The 19,725-nt window shown below is 46.3% G+C and overlaps 1 protein-coding gene across 1 annotated transcript in view; it reads right to left on the reverse strand.

Annotated features, from left to right (window-relative positions):
- The window catches only part of LOC142993203 (adhesion G protein-coupled receptor L3), a 101,312-nt gene that overhangs the window by 25,501 nt on the left and 56,086 nt on the right, over positions 1–19,725 (reverse strand). Inside the window, exons 9-12 of the mRNA XM_076143909.1 lie at positions 13,320–13,503; positions 10,200–10,322; positions 8,566–8,771; positions 6,485–6,661 (exon numbers count right to left, since the gene is read on the reverse strand). Of these exons, the coding sequence (XP_076000024.1) occupies positions 6,485–6,661; positions 8,566–8,771; positions 10,200–10,322; positions 13,320–13,503 (690 nt within the window). The remainder of the gene's footprint in view (positions 1–6,484; positions 6,662–8,565; positions 8,772–10,199; positions 10,323–13,319; positions 13,504–19,725) is intronic.

The following is a 19,725-nucleotide window of genomic DNA, read 5'->3' on the forward strand; positions in this document are numbered from 1 at the left end:
GGGCTCTGCCAACGATAAATACGCGACTTTAGAGCAGATAAGCATCGCCGCTGATTCCGCGGCAGCCGTGACAGAGAATTTACATCGGCCCATAAAAGCCGAGGGCATGGAGGGGTGATTGGTTGAAAGTGACGGAAGGGAACGCGGCCTGAAGCGGCGGAATATGCAGAATGACAGACGGGGAAAAACAAAGAGATTTCACCAAAAATGCTCCCAGAGGTCTCAGAGCAATCCGGAAAACATCCTGTCGCAATGTGACAGTTCTGGAAATGGCGAGTGATTGAACGATGTTGCCAAGGCGACGGGGGAAGGGGGGGGGGAGCGAGATCTTGCTGCATCTAAAGACTTTGGTCAGCTTCCGAGACTAATTTCCCTCAGGAATCGTCCTCTTTTTCAGTCTGCTGGGCTTTGAGGGACATAACGGGGTTGGGGGGGGGTGGGGGGTGAGGTTTGGGGGGGGAAAGACATTTTGCAGAATCTGCCAACCTCCTTTCCAGCTGACTGTCATCCCTGCTGGGTCTCCGGTGGTTTGGGTGGAAACTTAAGATTTTATGACACCACTATGCCTGAATGCTAATGAAGATGGATCCGGTATCACTTCGGACGTTTGGAAGATGAAAGCCGCCAATATTCTAGGCAGACAGCTAATTAGCGTCAGCAGCCTGTTGGATATCAACACAGGTGGACACGGATTCCCACTCAGAACACACACGTGCCATCTACCTCTACATATCAAAGGCTGTGCACTAATTCTTCGCCTCCAGCCATAACATGCATGAAGAGGAGTTTAGGCCGGGGACACACCCGAGAAAATATTAGCTTACTTTGAAGAAGGAGATAAGCCAAAGCCAAAGCTTCCTATTTGTCTAGTGCGTCGCTCAATCAAGAAGCACTTGGTGGGAGTCAGCAGTTTTCTTTTAACCCATTTTCTCCCCTTATCCTCCTCCCACTCTGGTCAAGTTGCGCGCAGGGAAACTTCGGCGGGAATGAGTTGCACAAAAGGGTGTTGTTTGGGTGGCAGCCTGGCTAATGCTAGCAGGGAGAAGGGAACAGATGCTGATCATTAAGGGGCTCTGCTACAATAACAGCCGCAGTGCTCCTCCAGTCTGGGGAGAGCGCTCTTTTGATTTTCCTGCCTGATGAGCCGGTGTGTGTGTGTGTGTGTGTGTGTGTGTGTGTGTGTGTGTGTGTGTGTGTGTGTGTGTGTGTGTGTGTGTGTGTGTGTGTGTGCATCGGGGTGGGGGTGGTGAGGGGGGGCTGGCAAGATGCTCCAGAGCAGACGAGTGTGTGTCTGTGTCTACTGTATATGCATGAAAAGAGAAGAAGATTTCCTGATTTCACCTCTCTTTTTTCAAAGGGGCGCCTATGCAGAGGTTGGCAACAAATGTCGATGTTTGCGCTTGCGTGCTCTGTGGGTGTGTGTGTGTGTGTGTTTGTGTGTGGTCGACGTGTGCAAGTGAGCATGACACACAAAGCCTGTGCTCAGCCCACTGAGAGGTATTGATGCGGTGGGTGGTACTCGCTGCAGCGTATTGTGAGGGGACCCTGAGGTCTCCGAGGCTGGCGAGCAGCACGGCGGCTGCAGGCTCTATCCATCACAATCTCACCTTCAATTGGGAAGGGCTCGGTCAAAGAGGAAGAGGAGGCAAGGGGAACGCGGAGGGAAAAAGAGAAAGAGAGACAATGCCACCGAAACGGAAAGGGGAGGCAGGGAGTGCATCTACGCCGAGGTGATGGATTTACTGCGGGGCGATTTCTTTGTTCTGGGAGCAGGGTGATGACTGAGACATCGCCAGTCTCTGCTCAAAGTTGCCTTTTACCAGAGGGGCTCGGCCCAGGCTGGACGCCAAATTATGTGATCTGCAGGGCCCACTGCACTTGACAGGCCGTCACAACGTGAATCAATTTGGGGGTCTTGAGGGTGAGCAGACGGGCTCCCGAGTCATACAGCATACATGTTACTTAGCGGGGCGAGGTGTGTTTGTGCACATTCCGTTTGCCTTCCAATCTTTCTCTCCTACATTCTTTTTATACACATACTTTTCATTCCAGACCAACACATGAAGGAGATTGGATATGGCCCTGATCTGCCTGCATGTAGTATCGAATAAGGTTGCGGGGTACTCAAGCTGTGTGATGAGAAACAGCAAACAAGTACACTTGGCAACGGCTTTCCGCATCGCACACACACACCGGTCATTCCAGCCAAGCTGTATGAACCTGACATCACATTACACACACACTGAATTAGCATAACACACAGTGGCCAATGCCAGATCTCCGTAACTAGCTCTCTGAAATGTATAAGTGTTGACACGAGAGAGAGAGAAGAACAGTGCGTCAATCCTTTATGCCTCAAAGAATAGCTCACAGCATGGGGCCACGGAGCCAATCCAATTAAAATGAATAAATCTTCCGGTATGCGTCTGGAGCGGAGCTTTGACTCGTGAAATACGGCCGTCCGGGGCAGACAGTTGTGCTAAGGGGTGGTGGCCCGCTGCGGGGAGTCATGTGACAAGTTCACCTATAGTACGACCAAGGATTTATGATCTGCGCGCAGATGAGGAGCGGTTGCGGAGGGGCCGCATGAATCAGGGGCCCCGGGCAAATTTGTCACATTTAAAAAGGGCTGTGGGAGAGATTCCAGCTGCATGGCGGGAGTTGACATTCAGCACATGCGCCTCAGGTTGTCACAATGTGTTGGAAGCAGCCATAACTGTGATATAATGCTCCGACAGAACCTTCAGTGGCCGCGGCGCTCGAGATGCCCTCTGTCTTTCACGCTTTAAACATATGCCTGGATTTGTTATATAGAACCGCTTGCCTTAAAGCAAAAAACCGGGCGCACACACTCCTCAGTATGCAAACGGCACAGAATACACGACCAACCTTGATTGTCCTTTATCATCACACCTGTTGTCTGATGGTGCCGGTGGAGATCTGCGAGGACGATGATGAATGCTACCTAAATATCACCCTCCCCATCATCCAGAGGGAAGTCCCATTGATTTATATTTACTGGTCTGTCGGGAATCACGCCACTTACCAGGGATTCAACCTCTCGCAGAGGCCTATCTGAGTGCAAACGTCTGCTACATAAATAATGGGCTGTAGCGAGAACCCGAACAGGTCCATATTTCTTGAGCTTTCGCCCATATTTAAGATTCTTTTCCTGCGCCCATGAGCCGGCTTCACCAATGACGGGCTTAAATTCAAAGGAGATGGTTCAATACGGCGCATTTGCAGCAGGAGCTTGAAAGGGCACAAGCCATTAGGGAACCTTAAAGGATGAGTTTAAAGCAGACCCTGTGAAATATTGGCCATGGCGTTTTTGTTGCAGACGTTGGGGGTCTGAGTCTGTCGTATGCATCTTTGCATCCACTGAAGCCGGACCAAATGATATAGCAACAGTGATACCAAAATAGATTGAGGCTGACATCACCCCATTCTTGAGTCACATGAATTCTTTGCAAACGTCGGAGTTTCAGGTGTTATCTGGCTCAGAGTTAGCCGGACAGATCCGTCACCACCTTTGCAAAACCTAAATCCCATCTTTCAATATCAAGTCGAGTGGAATAAACGCATTCTTCGCGGCGTGTCGATACGTTTTAGCCGCCCGTAATCGCAGCGTGTCTGGAGGCTCAATAGGAGGACGTCTCAAGGTTGGAATTATCAACGTTCTCAGCAAAGTCAAGTCAAAGTACACCCACTCACGTCGCTCTTCATCATCCCCTCCTCCTCCCAATCACTCCAAAATGATACAAAAGAGACATAATCTCTCCCGCACAGCTGCCGCCTGTGAGTACAGTCTAATTTGTTTATGCAGCCAAAGGCAGTTCTGCACTTGGATTGCGGGATCAGTGGAAAGGCAGCAGCTCTCCGGCGAGATGGCTCACATTAAGCAAACAAAAGGCTACCAGTGGCGATGCAGACAGCGGTGACAGCACTTGATCCCCTCGTGATTGTCTCAGTGGCAGTTTCCTGACACTCCCCCCCCCCCCTCCCCTCAGTTCTGGTGGGTGCACGCCGGTGCAAGGTGGGAAGCGGGATTTAGTGAGAACGTTTCACTTCACCACTTCTATCTGGGGATGGTTGAGGACCATACGTTTAGTTATTCACTCGCCATTTTCAATCAGCGCTTAACCACCTACAAGCTGTGAAACCAGAAGTTGGTTTCAAAAAGGTAATAATTGACTTCAAACTTAATTAATCCCCGTGAGAGACACATCCTGTGGAGTTTGCACGAGCCTCTCCTGTGCTGCCTGTTTCATCACATATACAACATATTCAAGTTCAAAGGTTTCCACTGAATATGAATGCCAGTGTGGGCAAAGTTTAGTCATTTAAATTTTGAGTATGAGCATGACCGTTATTAAAAAGTAATTTATTGTACATGTATTCAAAGTAGTGAATGAATTAGAGACCTTGACGCTGACCCAAAGTTTACTCATAACTGAACTGATCACAATACAACTCTTTCCTACCTCAGTGTAACACGATGAGTATAAAACAACTGTGAGTCACTTGAGTTAAAATACATGATTTATATCAATGCTGCTGGATTCCACAGTTGAATCCGAGCGTCCAGAAAACACTCGGTTCAAATCCACGTCAAGGACAAAAAGATACGACTGGGAAGTGGGAACCTTCCTTTGTAGTCTGACTTGGTGCCAAAACGCGACACGGCGACACAAAACGTGAGGCGGATGACAGCTTATTAAAACAAAAGTAACAATCTCTGAATAGAACACTATCATTTCTCCCAACTAGTTTGCACAATACCCATCGGCCAAAAACACGAGATGAAAGATGACGGCGATAGGGAGCCTCTGTCCTCCAAAGGAAGACTGTAATTACAGCTTGACTATCTTTTTTCTCCTGCGATGCCACTGAGAAACAAACAAGGTTAGAATATAATCTGTTGCTCAGAGGGTAATGAGTAATAACAATGCAGAGATGGGCGCTGGAATGCACTGTTGCCATGGAGACAAAAACAGATCCTCTCTTCAATCTATGAAATTTCTTGCGCCGGGTCCGTCTGTCTCCGTACCGCACTTTGCCTCCATCCGCTGCGTTCTCCGATCCTACATACTGACAGTTTGTCAAATAAAATGCCTCCGTATCTGCCATTTGATGGCACAGACCAACAAGCCGCCTTTGTAACGGCAGCGAGGGAGAGGTAAAGAATAAGGGACGGGTGGAAAAAAGCTATCAGTCACAAGTGGGGGGTAACTACAGTCCACTTTACTCCAGTGAATGCAGTGCCACAAGCAACCTAGGATTTCCAAAATGTTAGGGGCTGGCTGGAGTGAAAGCGCTCCTTTTACTGCCTTTTTTCTGCTTTCCTTTCATGGCATGAAGGCGCCCATTCTTTGTTGCTCCCTCTCTATTCCAGACTCAGCTTGAAGCCCTGCAGAGAGCCTAGCGGGACCAAGAGTCAATGCTGCAGAGTGACAGCAACTCCAGAAATGGCCCGTCCCCTCGATCCGGGGCCCTGCGGAATAGTGCGTGTTTGTGTGTGTGTGTGTGTGTGTGTGTGTGTGTGTGTGTGTGTGTGTGTGCATGCGTCGGGTCAGGCCATCTGTACATGACACAGAACAGGACTTGGGGAGTAGCGGAGGGAGGTTAAGGAAGGTCTCAGGCGTGGCAGTTTCGTGGACGCGGAGTGTTTTTCTCTCTCACAGTGTCTTAGATAAGAAGCTCGCGAGAGACAGAGACGTCACGGCGGAGACGCTGAAGTCCTCTGCTCTGTCAGCAGCCAGCTCTTCAAACTCGCTGCGACAGAAATAATTAAGCTGTCCGTCACCATCACAACTGCGACACAACTTCTCCCTGACCAGCCGTTCTCCTACCTTTCCTTCTCATCTCTATTCTTTCTTCATCTATTCCCTCTCATCATCTTCCCTTTTCGTCGATTTGGCAGAACAGCCCCCGGTAATAGCACTGTTCCATCATCACTCCACGTCACTCCTATAATGTGCCGGACTCACTATTATTTAACTATTAAATGAGCCCTCCATACTCCCTATTATACATGTTTCTTTCACCTTGTTTCTGTGGTGACCCTCGAGGCACAAATGCTATAGAAATGCAATGGAATCCATATGAAAAGGCTGTATGGCAGCACTTCAGAACTCAGACTGCAAAGTGCTGTGGCGGTTAGAACACAATCCGTGCGACTTCACAATTTCAATTAAAAGCAAGTGGAATTTAAAAAATATTAAGAAGATGACAGTGGTAAATAAATTCTATCCGGACTTCAATCGGAATGTGCAAAGCTTGGAATTGAATAGCTCGTAAATGTGCGTTCTTTGTAATTTTGTACCTTGACATTTAATATTTGAAAACAGTTACATTGCTGTGTAAGACAAAAAATTTAAGGTATTAAATAATTTAGTAATAATTTTATCAACTAAGCAAACTAGTTCAGTACGGCCTCCATATTTGTCCTAATACAATCAGAAAGAGGGAGGATCTGTCCTACCTTCACATCCACGTGGGCCATGAGGACGGCAAAGTTGGTGAGGTGTGTACACGAGCAGGTGGTGTGTGTCCTGTTGGTGCCGAGCAGGCGGCAGTCCTGCGTGGACCAGAAGCCCGTCATGCTGCGCTTGGAGTAACTCCAGAAAGAGCAGTTGGGGTTGAAATTTTCTTCAGACTGCTGTTGGAAAGGAAAAGATCGAATCAATCAAGATGTGGACTCAAAGATGAAATGGGTACAAATTCTAAATAGTTTGTGGTCACCAGGCCAGAATAGCAGTTTGTGGGACACTTAACGCACACATCAGCTCACCCCACCTCGGCTTCCTTCACACACAAAGCAGCCTCAACATATCTTTATGGTTTTCCCACTGAAATCCATACCAAGTAGTAGTATAAACGAGTCGGAGGTGGTTTTACTGGCATGCAGCGGCACCATGCTTGTTTTTCATTGCGTTTCCTGACCTTTCTCTTCAAATTACAATGGACTGCCCCACTGTTTAATACGCGTCACCGCTGTTTACGCCATGCTATGACCTCCCTCGCTTGCCATTTTATAAAAGTCATTCGTGACATTGGCGTTGGGTAACACAAAAACTGCTGTCGAATACACGCCTCAACAATTTCTTTGTGCGCGTCTGTAAACAAAATTTCACACAGCTATCAAGGTTGAATAATCTGCTTTTCATGATAAACATATTTAGCTGCGACGGTTCATCCACTGTGCCACAGTTGGCGAGTGGTAATTAGTCTAAAATGGTTGATCTTCAGTGATTGAGCTGATTGAGTTTACCCTTCACAGCAGACCCTGTGTAAAATATTCCATAGAAAGCAGGCGCGGGCGAACCTTTATCCCATTAATGAAGGTAATTGTTCCCATTACGTGGCGAGGCAGGGAAGCGCAACAATAACCAGAGGACACGAGCATCATCCCAAAAGACCAATGATCCAAAACCTCATGGTTGAGGGCTACTTAACTGTGGCAAGCATAAAATAATACAAGCCCATGCTCAGTAGTGCATCTGGATAACTAATGCTCATTTCAAAGGGCAAACTGAAATAGAGTCAATGCACCTGAGACAGCTGATTAATATCTTGCGGTGTGGAAATATAACAAAAAATGAATCCACAACCTACAGTAAGTCTGTGTGTGAAAACACTCCTGTACCACCTGGGGTCAGTTTACAAGCGAGCCAGTTCTCAAAATGCAAATCATCTACATCACAATGTCGTTCTCAATATCTTCTCTTACTGTACTAACACTTTTATATTGAATGGTGAAGAAAAAAAAGACCCACAAAAAAGGGCACCATTTTATTAGAATGACTTCATCAGAAAAGGTTATCAAACCAGCTGGGGCCCCAACATTAGACCAACAGTAAAATGAGGGATCCTACTGTCAAAAGTACGAATTACACTTATGGCAGGTGAGTCACAGCAACAACACCCATCCCCCCCAGAACCCCCTGACATTTTCCCATCATTTAATCTGGACGTCCATAAGTGGTCGTCCATTTACCGGCCGTCCCTCAGTGCTCTGTGTTTTTTGTCGCTTCTTGCCGGGTTCCTCCCACACACAGGAGCCGCCGCAGTGGCTCTCCTGTCCCGATAATTGCTGAAGGCGCTGTTTGCAGACAAAACAGGGATATTACGAGAGTAGCCGTGTGTGGAGGAGATAATGGAGTCAAGTGGGAAACGTCGCGACTCTCCACAATGAACGAAGCAGCCTCCAGTGTGGCTCTATATGACTGAGACTTGTTCAGCCATTCAGGTTTCTATTTGTTCAGAGTAATAAAACGCAAACTGACAATGCAGCCGGGCCGTCGCTGTGCCTGCAGTTTATTTTCCGCTCTTTGATTTTGTTTATTTCAAACGCAAGTCATTGAATTAAATCTTCTCCTATTAACCTGTCAGGGGATTTGTGATATTTGGTGAAAGGGAAACGTCACCAAAAGGTTTGAAAGGAAAGTCAGAGAAAGAGAACAAGATGGCAAAGAAACTGACGTTGATTATAGGGAGCACAGACCTCTCAAACACACACACAGACACAGACACACACACACAAACACACAGAAAGACAATTACCTGTAGATGTCTGATGGTAAATATGACCGGATCTGACAGGTAGACTTTGTTGGAGTCCTTGTTGATGGCGGCGGTGATGACCGGTGAGTTGACTATGATGGAGTAATTGGTCGCCAAGGCCTCACTGCCAAACTTCATGCTGGCGTTTTCCGTGGAAAGGTAGACCCCGATGTGTTTGTACAGGACGAACGCGATCCGAATCTCACCTGTAGAGAGGAGAGATGGGTCACAATGTTGCACAGTCCTTGACTAGACTAGAAGAGAGAATACCTGGCAACAACTCAGGGCAACATACTGGATAAATAATGGTGCATTTCAATGTTTTATTCCATCATTTATGGTTTAATAATAAGCTTACAGGTCCCACATGCTCAACATAGGCAGAGTCAGGTCTAGATCCTAACCTGAGCTGGGTTGCTAAGAAGTGACACGTGACACACAGCTATCCATTCCCCTCCATCGCTGAGCTGATAGCAGGCTCACTAAATGGAAGTGGCTTTCAAAACTAGCCCACGGCACAAAATGTTGACAGGGAAATCGGTGCATTTCAGGATAATGAGTGCACTAAGAAATACATGTCCACTCTACTTGATAATACCAATTTGTGTTGTTTTTTTGTAGAATGTATGTAGTTGTAGAGTATGGGGAAATTGAAACACCTAATCTGCCAGGACTGAACATATGAAATAACATTTTCAACGCTATAGGCATAATGGAAATAGCGCAAATTCTGTGTACAGTAAAGCTGTCAAAACACAGCCAATGCCAAGGTTGCCAAAACAGCTCCGCGAGACGAAAAACAGAAATCATCCCCGCATCAACAAACAATTATTTTAATTCGGCATCCGAGAGACACGCTTACCACTCTTCCGTTGACACTAACAAAGGCGAGCGTTTTTCCTGTTAATCATTTCCTCCTCTCTCCTTCACATTCCCCTTCCCCTCCTGCCGACTCACTTTTGAGCGCCGATATGAAAAGAAAGCTCCCCCCCTGCTGTGACCGAGATCACTCGCTCGGATGAAAAGAAAACTATTTGGGCGCTGTACGGCGGCGGCGGATGGCGGGATGAAATATCCGCCACCCCGGCTATAATGATCCGTCTGGGCACGGCTGGACAAGGACTTAGTCACCCAGCTGAGAGGCATTGCGCTCAGCTTGAGGTAATTCTGATTTGAATGAGCTGATAATAAAGCTTAAAAATGGGGCTCCAATGCTCCCAAAGACTGCTGCACGTAGTTTCTAACAGCCTCATTTACAGTTTAGAGCTAGTGCTCCAAACTGTAACAACAATTCTACTGTCAGGGGTCTATTTGAAGTTGGCAGAAAGATTTCTCCGCTTTGTGTACACTCCAACAAAGGAACTGTAACTTATTCAAATCTCTATGAAATTCCCACAGAGCTAATGCGGCCAAATGCAAGGTGACACCCAGAAGTGGGAAAGACATTTTGATTAATTATGGCAGATTGTTGCCAAAAAAACGTTTCACATAATACAACAGCTGTTTTATTAAGCCTCGGTCACATTTTTTGCGATATATTTCTTAAAAGCAACCCAAGCTGTGCACGAGGCACGGCTGCCCTTTGTGCAACACGGGGAATAATACAAGCCGACACGGCGGTTTGGACGACTCACCGTTTCTTCCGTGTTGCTTCAGTGTGTTGGCGGACAGGTGGATGGAGTTGCCCTGTCCTCCGGTTTGGGGGAACTTCAGGTCAGGCAAATTCCCATCTGTGCTCATCCGTGCTACCTCCAATTCTGCTCACACACACACACACACACACGCACGCAAGTTAGATTTGACATTACTTGAGGTTCAAGCTAAGTCCAAACCCACGTGTCCTGCACTGCCCAGAATACTGCAAACAACCTATATCTTGGCCATGTCAGCTGAGCAATCGGAGCAGAGTTAGCTTTATTTCACTCAGTTTGCACAGCAGTGGTACAGCATCAGTGCATCAGAGTAAAAGTGGAATGTGTATTTTAAACAAATTAGCAAATAAGCATGTGGAACACTGTACAATGTGCTGAAGAGAGGATATTCTGAAGTGACTGGCTTTCCCCCTGACTGCAGCAATATTTCACTTCAAACATCTCTGATTCAAGAAGCCTGTTTGAAGCCGATTAGATTAATCAGTACATTTCCATTGAGTACTGAATGGAACATGCTTTGTTCATTCATGCCGCTTTGAAGGGCTGCCTCGCTCTCAGCTGTCTGTGTGTACGGGTGAGAGGCTCGCTATAGGCTTCTTCATCCTGGTAACTGTTGAGCATTCAGGTGACACATTGAGGTTTCTGCTTCGTCTGCAGAAACAAAGACTTCCTTTGGCTTTTGAATAAAAAAAAGGCACCTTCATTTCACGGAATCTGTCTCTCAACGAGCGCGAGAGAGCAAAAGATACATGGAGCAGATAGGGAGCACGGCGAGGGAAGGCGACGCCGCTTCTGCCGCAGCTCGACAGCTGTTGTGTCTGTGGCGAGCTCCTAATTTATGGTTCAAAGACTGGTGTCATACAGCAGAGGAAAATGAGCCGCTGATAGCAGCCTTGCTGAAATAAAAAGCTCATTCCATCAAAGTTATTACGGTATGATACAATTTGGTTTAATAAAACAGTCGACTGCGCTCTAATCTCAAGTACCGGTGACCCATGAGAAGTCTAGGTACTCCTAAATGTCACATTAACTCCCAAACCGCTGAGATGAAACAAATGATTCATTGCAAGGCAGAAATGCTGGGATAAGTTGCGCAAACGTTCCTGCTGAGTGGTTTCAGAGATTTCAGAACGTGAAACACAATGTTATCAAGTCTCAGAAATGAACCCTTCATTAATAAGGTGTTCAGCTGATGAGATGATGTCATTGGACTGTGACTTTTATCTCTCTGAATGTGGTCAAGGTTAGTGCTCAGGGAAAAGCTCCCAAGAAGCCATTATCAGCTTCTGTTTGTATCTGCTCCTGCACAAGGTCTTCCCATATTTTCCCTTTTGGGAAGAACTGCTTTGTGTGAACATTCTGGTGTGCTTTATGCAGAGGCCAGAGGGTTTGGGTGATACATTCCTATTCAACTTAGCAAAGACAATACCGCAGATAACTCTTACCATTGCCTACATTCCGAGGCTGCCTTCTGAATAAAGGGAGCATATTTCCTCTCGCCCGCCTCTCTGTTTGGCTGTGTGGAAGAGCTTAAGATGAGCTTAAGGGAATTTCTTTGATGCCATAGTAGTTGCCGGACCCAAAGGCTGTACCTTCAAAGTCAGTTTAAATAACACGCTAATCAGTGGAAATCTGCTCATGAGATTAGGATGAAGAGAGCGAACAAACGGCGGCACACCTACTTCGCATGTACACACAAACAGAAAACACAATAGTTCACGAAATACCCTCCCATGAAAGAGAGGAAGTAGTCGGCATAATCACCTTGAGCGTAAAATCGGGAATACATTTCAGGGTGCCTCATCCAAGAAGAAGTAAGAAACATTAAGAACATTATGCCAAGAACAACGTGTGAGAGCCATGAGCACTCCTGAAGGAACAAACCCTGAGAACTAAAATGTTTGTACGTGGAGAGATCAATAATTACCTGTGCAGTGATTACCAACGTATAAATGTCTCTTTGGTTCTCATTGTCCTCATTTAAGTCGCCCGTGAGGCATTAGAGATTACAGGATCCCAACAAAGCCAATGCCAACGTGGAGATAAGACCAACTAAACAACACCACCGCCACATAATTAACCAGACGACCATTGAGATCTCGTTTAAGTTGCGCAGGCATCGTTTCCTCCCCTCCTCCAGATGAGCCCAGAATCTCCTTAATACCCAGATGAATAGTGTGCCAGATACAATAAAATCCATTTTATTAATTCTCCTTACGCTCGCTTCCTTTTAAGTCAGCAGACCTATATTTTTAGGTTGCCATGACAGCAGGAATGTAAAAAAAAAAAAAGTAGAAGAATCCCACTCCTTCACAGAAAGGGCAATACATCATCACATTTTTTTTCTTAATTCCCTTTGCATCAGTAGCCACCACTTGCAAAAGAAAAGTTATTTTATTAAGTCTTTATCCTGCATCTGAAAAGCATGCTGGGAATCTAAAATGCAGAGTTGGTAAAGAGTCGTTGAGTATCTGGCTGCGTAAGGCACCGTCAGGGAAAGGCGGCGGCAAGCTTTACACGCAGAGTAATGAGCGCTGATGCCTTATCAGCAAGACCAGCGCTTAATTCTGGATAATAATTGACATTAACATATAAACACAATCATCCGAGATAATTGTCATTTTACAGCTGACTGCCAGCAGCCATAAGAAGCGCGACCAAACTTAACCTCCTGTCGTTAATCCGGTGACCTTCACTCTTTTTCCAGAGCCTCAAGAGCCCTGCTGTCAATATAAGAGCACCCGGGATCAATGGCGAAATGGGGAACTCTGTAACCTCGCGCCAGCAGCGAGATCGGTGAAGGGAGAAACACTCGAGAGAGGCGGCAGAGGCGCCACAAATACACATTATGAAGACCAATGAATGGAATATGACCCTCATATATGGAGAACGGAATGTAGACATTGGTCACACAAAAGTCGCGTTCAAACTTGTAGGCCGACCTTCGGGGCATGAATGCTTGGTTTTATTTCTGTATATTTCACATATTTCTACACAATCATGTATACACTAGAGTCGTAATGTTCTATCTGTGTGCTCGTCCCAAGGGTCATACATCATGCAAAAGTGTGCTAGCAGGAAACAGTTTTGCCATATACTCACGGATGTTGTCGGTGTTCTCTTGTACGATGTCCGTCTTGAGTAAGTTGTCAGCTAGAACGAAGGCTCCTTGCTCCACCGTGTCCAGCAACATGGTGGCCGCCTTTAGCTGCTCGCCCGTGCTCAGCTCGCTCCACGCCGTCTGCGCTTGGGGCTGCAGCAGATTGTTGACAGTCTCCACCATGGCCTGGAGAGTCAAAACCATCAGATTTCAGTGGCGGAGAAGCTAAGCCGGCCTGAGACCGTTGCTTGTTTGCTGGATTGATTTGGTAAATGGAATGAGCGAGCGAGGGAGGATCAAAGGGAGTCGAACTGAAAAACTAATCAGACGACCCTGCGGGATCGTGCGAGGAAGAGGCACGAGACATAACTCATCTTTTTACACCAGATAGACGCCATAATCAACTTCTCGTGACCCAGTTTGTGACAGAAATTGAAAACTTACTTTTTTTACAGGCATGGATTGACACCCAGGAGCAGCACCATCTGGTTGTGTAAAGCCATTAGGTATGCTGTTGGGCTATTTCTGTTTCTTTTTTATCTGCGGCAAGAATGAGCCATGTAAATTAATCAGAGCCAATGCTCACAAGACTAGGGGCCAGTGCTTACATGACTTGAGGCTACAGTCTTTAATTGGTGTGATAAATGTTCTTCCATGCAGACAATCCCAATACACCACAGCACTGCAAAATACCACAACAGTCAGAGAATCCACTCGAAATCCAATGGATCTACATATGAGGTATCAAAGCTTTTCTGCATATTAGAGCAGCTAACCAGTGATGTTCGCCCCCCCCCCCCCCCCCCACACACACACACACCCTGCAAACAATGCTCAGGCTGGTAAGCAAGGGAGATGAAAGCACATTTCTAATGAAACGATGAAGAATTAAGAGTCATTAAAGATTTAAAAAAGCCAATGGCAAGATCTGTGAATAGAATACTAATTGGTCAAGAAAAACTATTAATTCCTGGTGCCGATGCTCCAAAAGGGCAAAATTACCCTGAATGCCATGAGAAAAAAAGAGTGATTTCTGAGCTATTAGGTGCTTGAGCACATAGTTTTGGGAGATTCCTTGCACAGCTTGTGATATTAACATTCATACCCTTTTCAGAGACCCATGAAATACACCCTTTGGTGTATATTACACGTCTTGAAAAGCCAATTTACAGACTTTTGACACACTGGCGACACAGGCTGGCGTATGTAAAGATGAGAGGGTGGGGGTGAAGCCATCAATGCCAGTGCAGAGAAGTTGTTTAATATAGCGTATAATGATATTTACTTCAGAATGAAGTTGGCTTTTCTGTTTGATCATGGGATTATAAAAAGGCAACAAGCCTTTCAGAGCGATTCCAAAACAGCACGGCGATCTAGCCAAGGGCGATGAAGGAATCATGGGCTCCAAATGAATCAAATGAATTCTTGATCAAAAACGGCAATTATCAAAGAATTTTACAGTCACAAAGCGTGAGCGTAAATGGATCTCCAATCACGCAATGTCATAATGTTAAGTTACGTGTGAGTTTTCGCATCGGCGGCGCCACGGCACGAGGAGACAGGAGGGTATGAATGTATTCAGCTCACTGCCACTGGCTGAGATGAAGAGAATTTCAAAGAGCACCAGCTGGCTTCTCCTAAGCCGCCCACGCTGAGACACAACATAATACACACGCACACGCACACCTCTGCACCTGCAATTACACAGAAAGACACTGGCACACACACACACTTCATCTTCAATCCACCCAGACTTCCAACTTTGATGTAATTATTCATTATCTGCAGCCAATCTCCAATCACGCCTTTTGACATTCAGCGAGAGGCAGAGGTTGATTCGCTCTCAATTAATGAGCTCATCTTTTTTTTTTGTCTTTGTTCACCACTGAAAGATTTCCGCCACTTCTTAAAAAACGTCGCAATAATGGGTCGTCAGTAAACGGATTGATGGAGAGAAGATTGTCTCGCTCAATCGAAGGCAAGCGACGTCGAGGAAGACCAAGGTGGGAGAACAGCGTTGATTAGGAGAGAATATGCAATGGATAATTGATCAAGAGATAGAGGAGGGAAAGATACATATGCTGGATCAATGGTGATGGTTTCCAGCTGATTATTCTGGTACATTTGAAACTAAAAGAGGCACATAAAGTCAGTTTGAATAAAAATACATGTCAGTGTTTATATCTAGCTGTATTAGTTCAAGGCAAACGGGTGCCTTGAAGGCGTTTCGACACTCATCCAAGAGGGCTCTTTGGTTCTGAGTCATTGGTGAGAAGTGACGCAGTGTTCATGCTACGTGAGTCATGCACTCGCTCACTCACTGGTCATGTGGGAGTCATGTGAGGGTTGTTGGCATTAGAGTCACGCGACTGGGGGCGCAAATGAGAAACCGGTGGCGTAGCATCTTTTAAGACAAGATTCAAATAAAGCAAACATAGCAAAGGTAAACTTTTGGACAGCCGAAGACCTGGATGTCTGAGAAACTTCATAGTTAGTGAAATATTATTAAACTGGCCTTAGGGGACTATGATGTAACAACAGGGACCAGGACCGCATCTGGCGCTCTGGCATGTCTTGGCATTTCTTCCACGGTTCAGAAACACACACCATATGGTACATGTGCCAGCTGCTCTTTTATTCACTTTTCACTTTTGGGCTTTCAACTAGATTGGAAGCTTTGTAACGCTAAGTGGCAGCAACTCGCCTACAGAACTAGCGGCAGGGTCTGACGATGTCATCGCTTATTCGGATAATCTGTTATCCCCCCCGCCCCCCCACCCCCTGAACGAAAATGGAAGCGTGGTATGTTTGCATTCAGGACATTAGGGTGTACTTTATGAAATCTCAACCTGTGGGGAAAGCGAGTGAGAGCGATGAGGCCGAGCAGCACGGCGCCGCCAACATCATGGCCCGAGCAGTCGACTAGTGGGGATGTGATGGTGTCTCGCTGCTATTTTACTGCTATTAACACACTGCCACTCCATCTGTCAAATGCGCCAGCTCGCTCTGCTGCTGCAAAAAAAACCCCAACACCACTGCGCATCCCCCCTCTCCCCCCCCTTTTGAACTACTTTATATCTCTGTGCTGAGAGACTCAGACCCATAAAAAAACATATACTCTGTCCCGGCACATGACGAAATGCTAATCGTCGCCTTCCCCTCGCTGCTGGAATGTTCCAGTCGGAGCAGAGGATGATGACTGGGCGAGAAAAGTCGCATCGCATGGGCCATTTATACCGACGGAGTAGGAGAGGGAAGGAAGGGAGAGGTGGACATTAGAGTGTGCTTGGCTCAAGTCCAAGTCAAGCCATGGCAAGTGTGTGTGTGTGCCTCTATCTGTGTGCTGATTGATGAAATGAACTCGGGGTCTGGGAAATTGATTCTGGCCGAGGCTGATCTTCCCCCTCTGCCCCTCTGGCTCGCTCGCCGCCCTGCTTTCTCCTCGCGCACGGCCTGGCGTCCCTCATTTCTCCCACTCCTCCCTTCCCCTGTTCGCCAGCTGCTTCCCCCCTTTGCTTGTTTTCCCTCGCTGACGTTGAGCTCTGATCACAAAATGGGGGAGAAGGAGAGCATAAACAAGGTGAGGTATCTTGTTCTTGCTGTCCTTTCCTATCTAGCTTGATGTCTCTTGGCACAGGTGAAGATGTTGCGGGTGTTTTTTTTCCTCCCGCTGCCTTTTCTTTTGCCTGTTCTATTATACTTGTTTACTTGTCTTCCCTGAGAATCTCTGCTATCTCCTTGTTTAATATTTCATGAAACCTTTTCGTCTCTATAGTGAGCGGTATTGTGGGCGTGTGTGTGTGTGTGTCTGTGTATGAGTAGCTGACATATTACACATCATGTTCCTTTTTAATCATTTTCTTACACAAGTACAATTACGCCTGTATATTTGTATTAAACTATACACTGATACTGATATGCTGGTTGGTTGAAAGTACAGGTATTAGTCTATTAACTCGAGGCCCTTGAGCTTTACTTGAATATTTCCATCTTGTGCTCCTTACTGCTCCAATTCAGAGGGAAACACTACTTTTTGCACTTACGTCTCTCATCAATGTGGTTACTCCTTACTTTACAAAAGAAACCTTCATATTCAAGACGAGAGAATTAATAATATTACATATTTCTGTTGAATGTAAATCTCTTTTTGTGTGCTTTAGTGTCTTACTCTTCCCTGGATGGGCATGAAAATCAAAACCCACAAAATCATCCATCCTGGAGATACAAGGTTTTACACCAACAGAATCACACACACTGTATCTCTGTCCTGGTGATTTGAGGGCATAACCACAACTCATCATCAGTCAATTCATTCCAAACTCAGAATTGGAGATGTGGTTGTTCATGCTGTCAAGTTTTGGGTGATTTTCATTACCCCTGCCTTCATATCAACCTGGGCGTGTCTAGTTTAAGATTCTGACAGGGATCGATCTTTACGACGAGACACTGGAATAAATTTCTCATTTGATCGCAGAGGTTTCACTTCCACTGTGGTTATTAGTGCTTTTCCACTAAAGCAGAGCAGAACATGCTCCACCACTGCTGGGGCGCAGAATAAATATTTAGTTATTCTTGGTGGTAGAAACAATATTTATCGGATGTTTGTTGAATCATTCCACACTCTCCACTGTGAGCTGATTAGCCATGCAGAAATCTGCACTGCAGGGCCGGGAGCAGAGGGAGAGGGCGGGCGGGGATCGTTTCTGTTTATGAGGCTGCAGTTATCGTCATCTTTCAACCAATTGAACAGAAAGGATTTTTTTTTTAATCTTGTAACATTTCTGAACAAGCTCTGCTGCGACACTCCCACTGGTCATCCCTGCATACAAAGGTAGCGTTTTACTAACAGGTCGCGGAGCTGCAGCCCCTCCCCTCCCTCCCTGCCTGCATAGTCACAGTCACCTGGTTGTCATTGAGGCAAGAGACGTTATTCGGATCTTATACGGCATGATTTGCTGAGAAAGGGTGGGAGCAGCGCGACTTTAAAATGAGAAAAATGCAGATGAAGAAGCCTGTTGGAGTGGCTGACTTGAGATTTGAACAACACAGATATAATCACTGTAATTGGTTGACCAATATGTCGCAGCCCATAAACAAGCTGCCGTCAACATGACCAAAAGGCAGGGGAGGCTTGGCTGCCATTTTTATCATGTTTGTTCAAAATCAAAGGGTGAAACACAGAAACAGCCTCACGGGGGAATTGCAGAATACAAGGAGTTGATCATTACGGGCTTTGTAGCTTTGTCAAGGCCAAATCCATTTCAGAGGGACATAATTGGCTATGACGTGTAGCAGATATCGCATTTCTGAGCAACCAAGAATGTAAGGATTGGGAGGGAGGCATAATTAATCACTGTTTCTTCTGCTTGGGATTTACTGAGCCAAGGAAACTGTTGCAGGTTGAATTGTGTGGGAATATGTGACTAAAATGCAAATAAAACCGCTCTTTGTTTTGAAAGCCCCTGATGAGCCTAAATAGAGATGGAACACAGGATCAGGAGAATGTAAGTGTCATCTATTCCCACTTAAACAAGATGTAAACCCTCAATCAAGAAGATGAGGCTCCATTACACAGCAACCACCTACTCCTACTCCATCCTCCAAACTAACACTGATATCAGTAATGCATACAGAATCAGCACGGCCTGGAAGCAAATCAACACAGAGACGCATCTTACTTCCTCCCATATCTCTCCACCACCACACACACGGCTGTGAAATCTGCCACAGCTTTTTACCATAATGCCCCCTCCCAAAGTGCTCAAGGAGACTGTTCGCAGGATGGAACGCGCGGCCTCCGAGCAGGTGCTTCCCGCATTCGCTTTTGTATTCCTCTGCCAATCCCACTTATGTCAGCCACTAGGGCCCCGTTGGTGAAAACATCACCTAATTTCCCTAATCAATGAAAGTCCCTCAAAGCCTCGCGGCGTGCACAGTCAATGCCTGTGTTTACCTAAAAGCGACAGATGTTGCTTCATTATTCCAGTTCGTCAAGCGAAAGTGCGGTGCTTTTGTTTGGGTTTTTTCAACCCATTGAGGGGCGCGGATGTGAACGGGAGAGGCGGCGTGCGGCTCAACAGTTGTGCGCATGTTGAAGCACTGAGGAAAAGTGGAAGCAGATTCCCTCACACACACACGCGCGCGCACACAGACACACACATGCAAAGTAAAGATCACATATTCAAACACGCACTCCGCTTTATTCGCACAATCACATGCCTGCACCGCAACTCCCAGCATGCCTCAGAGGGATAGAGGTAAAACCGCGCGCTGCTCAACACGTGTGCTGCGGGCTATACATATATGGCAACATCTGGCTCTAATGTGAAGCTTCACTGAAGGCATCTGTGCGAAAGATGGGGACGCCGTCTATTCCCATATTTCTCCTGTCAAAGTAAAAGCGGCCCG

Source organism: Genypterus blacodes, unplaced genomic scaffold, assembly GCF_046128005.1.
Source record: "Genypterus blacodes isolate CSIRO-AG114 ecotype Tasmania unplaced genomic scaffold, CSIRO-AGI_Gbla_v1 ptg000027l_1, whole genome shotgun sequence".
In the NCBI taxonomy this organism is placed as follows: Eukaryota; Metazoa; Chordata; class Actinopteri; order Ophidiiformes; family Ophidiidae; genus Genypterus; species Genypterus blacodes.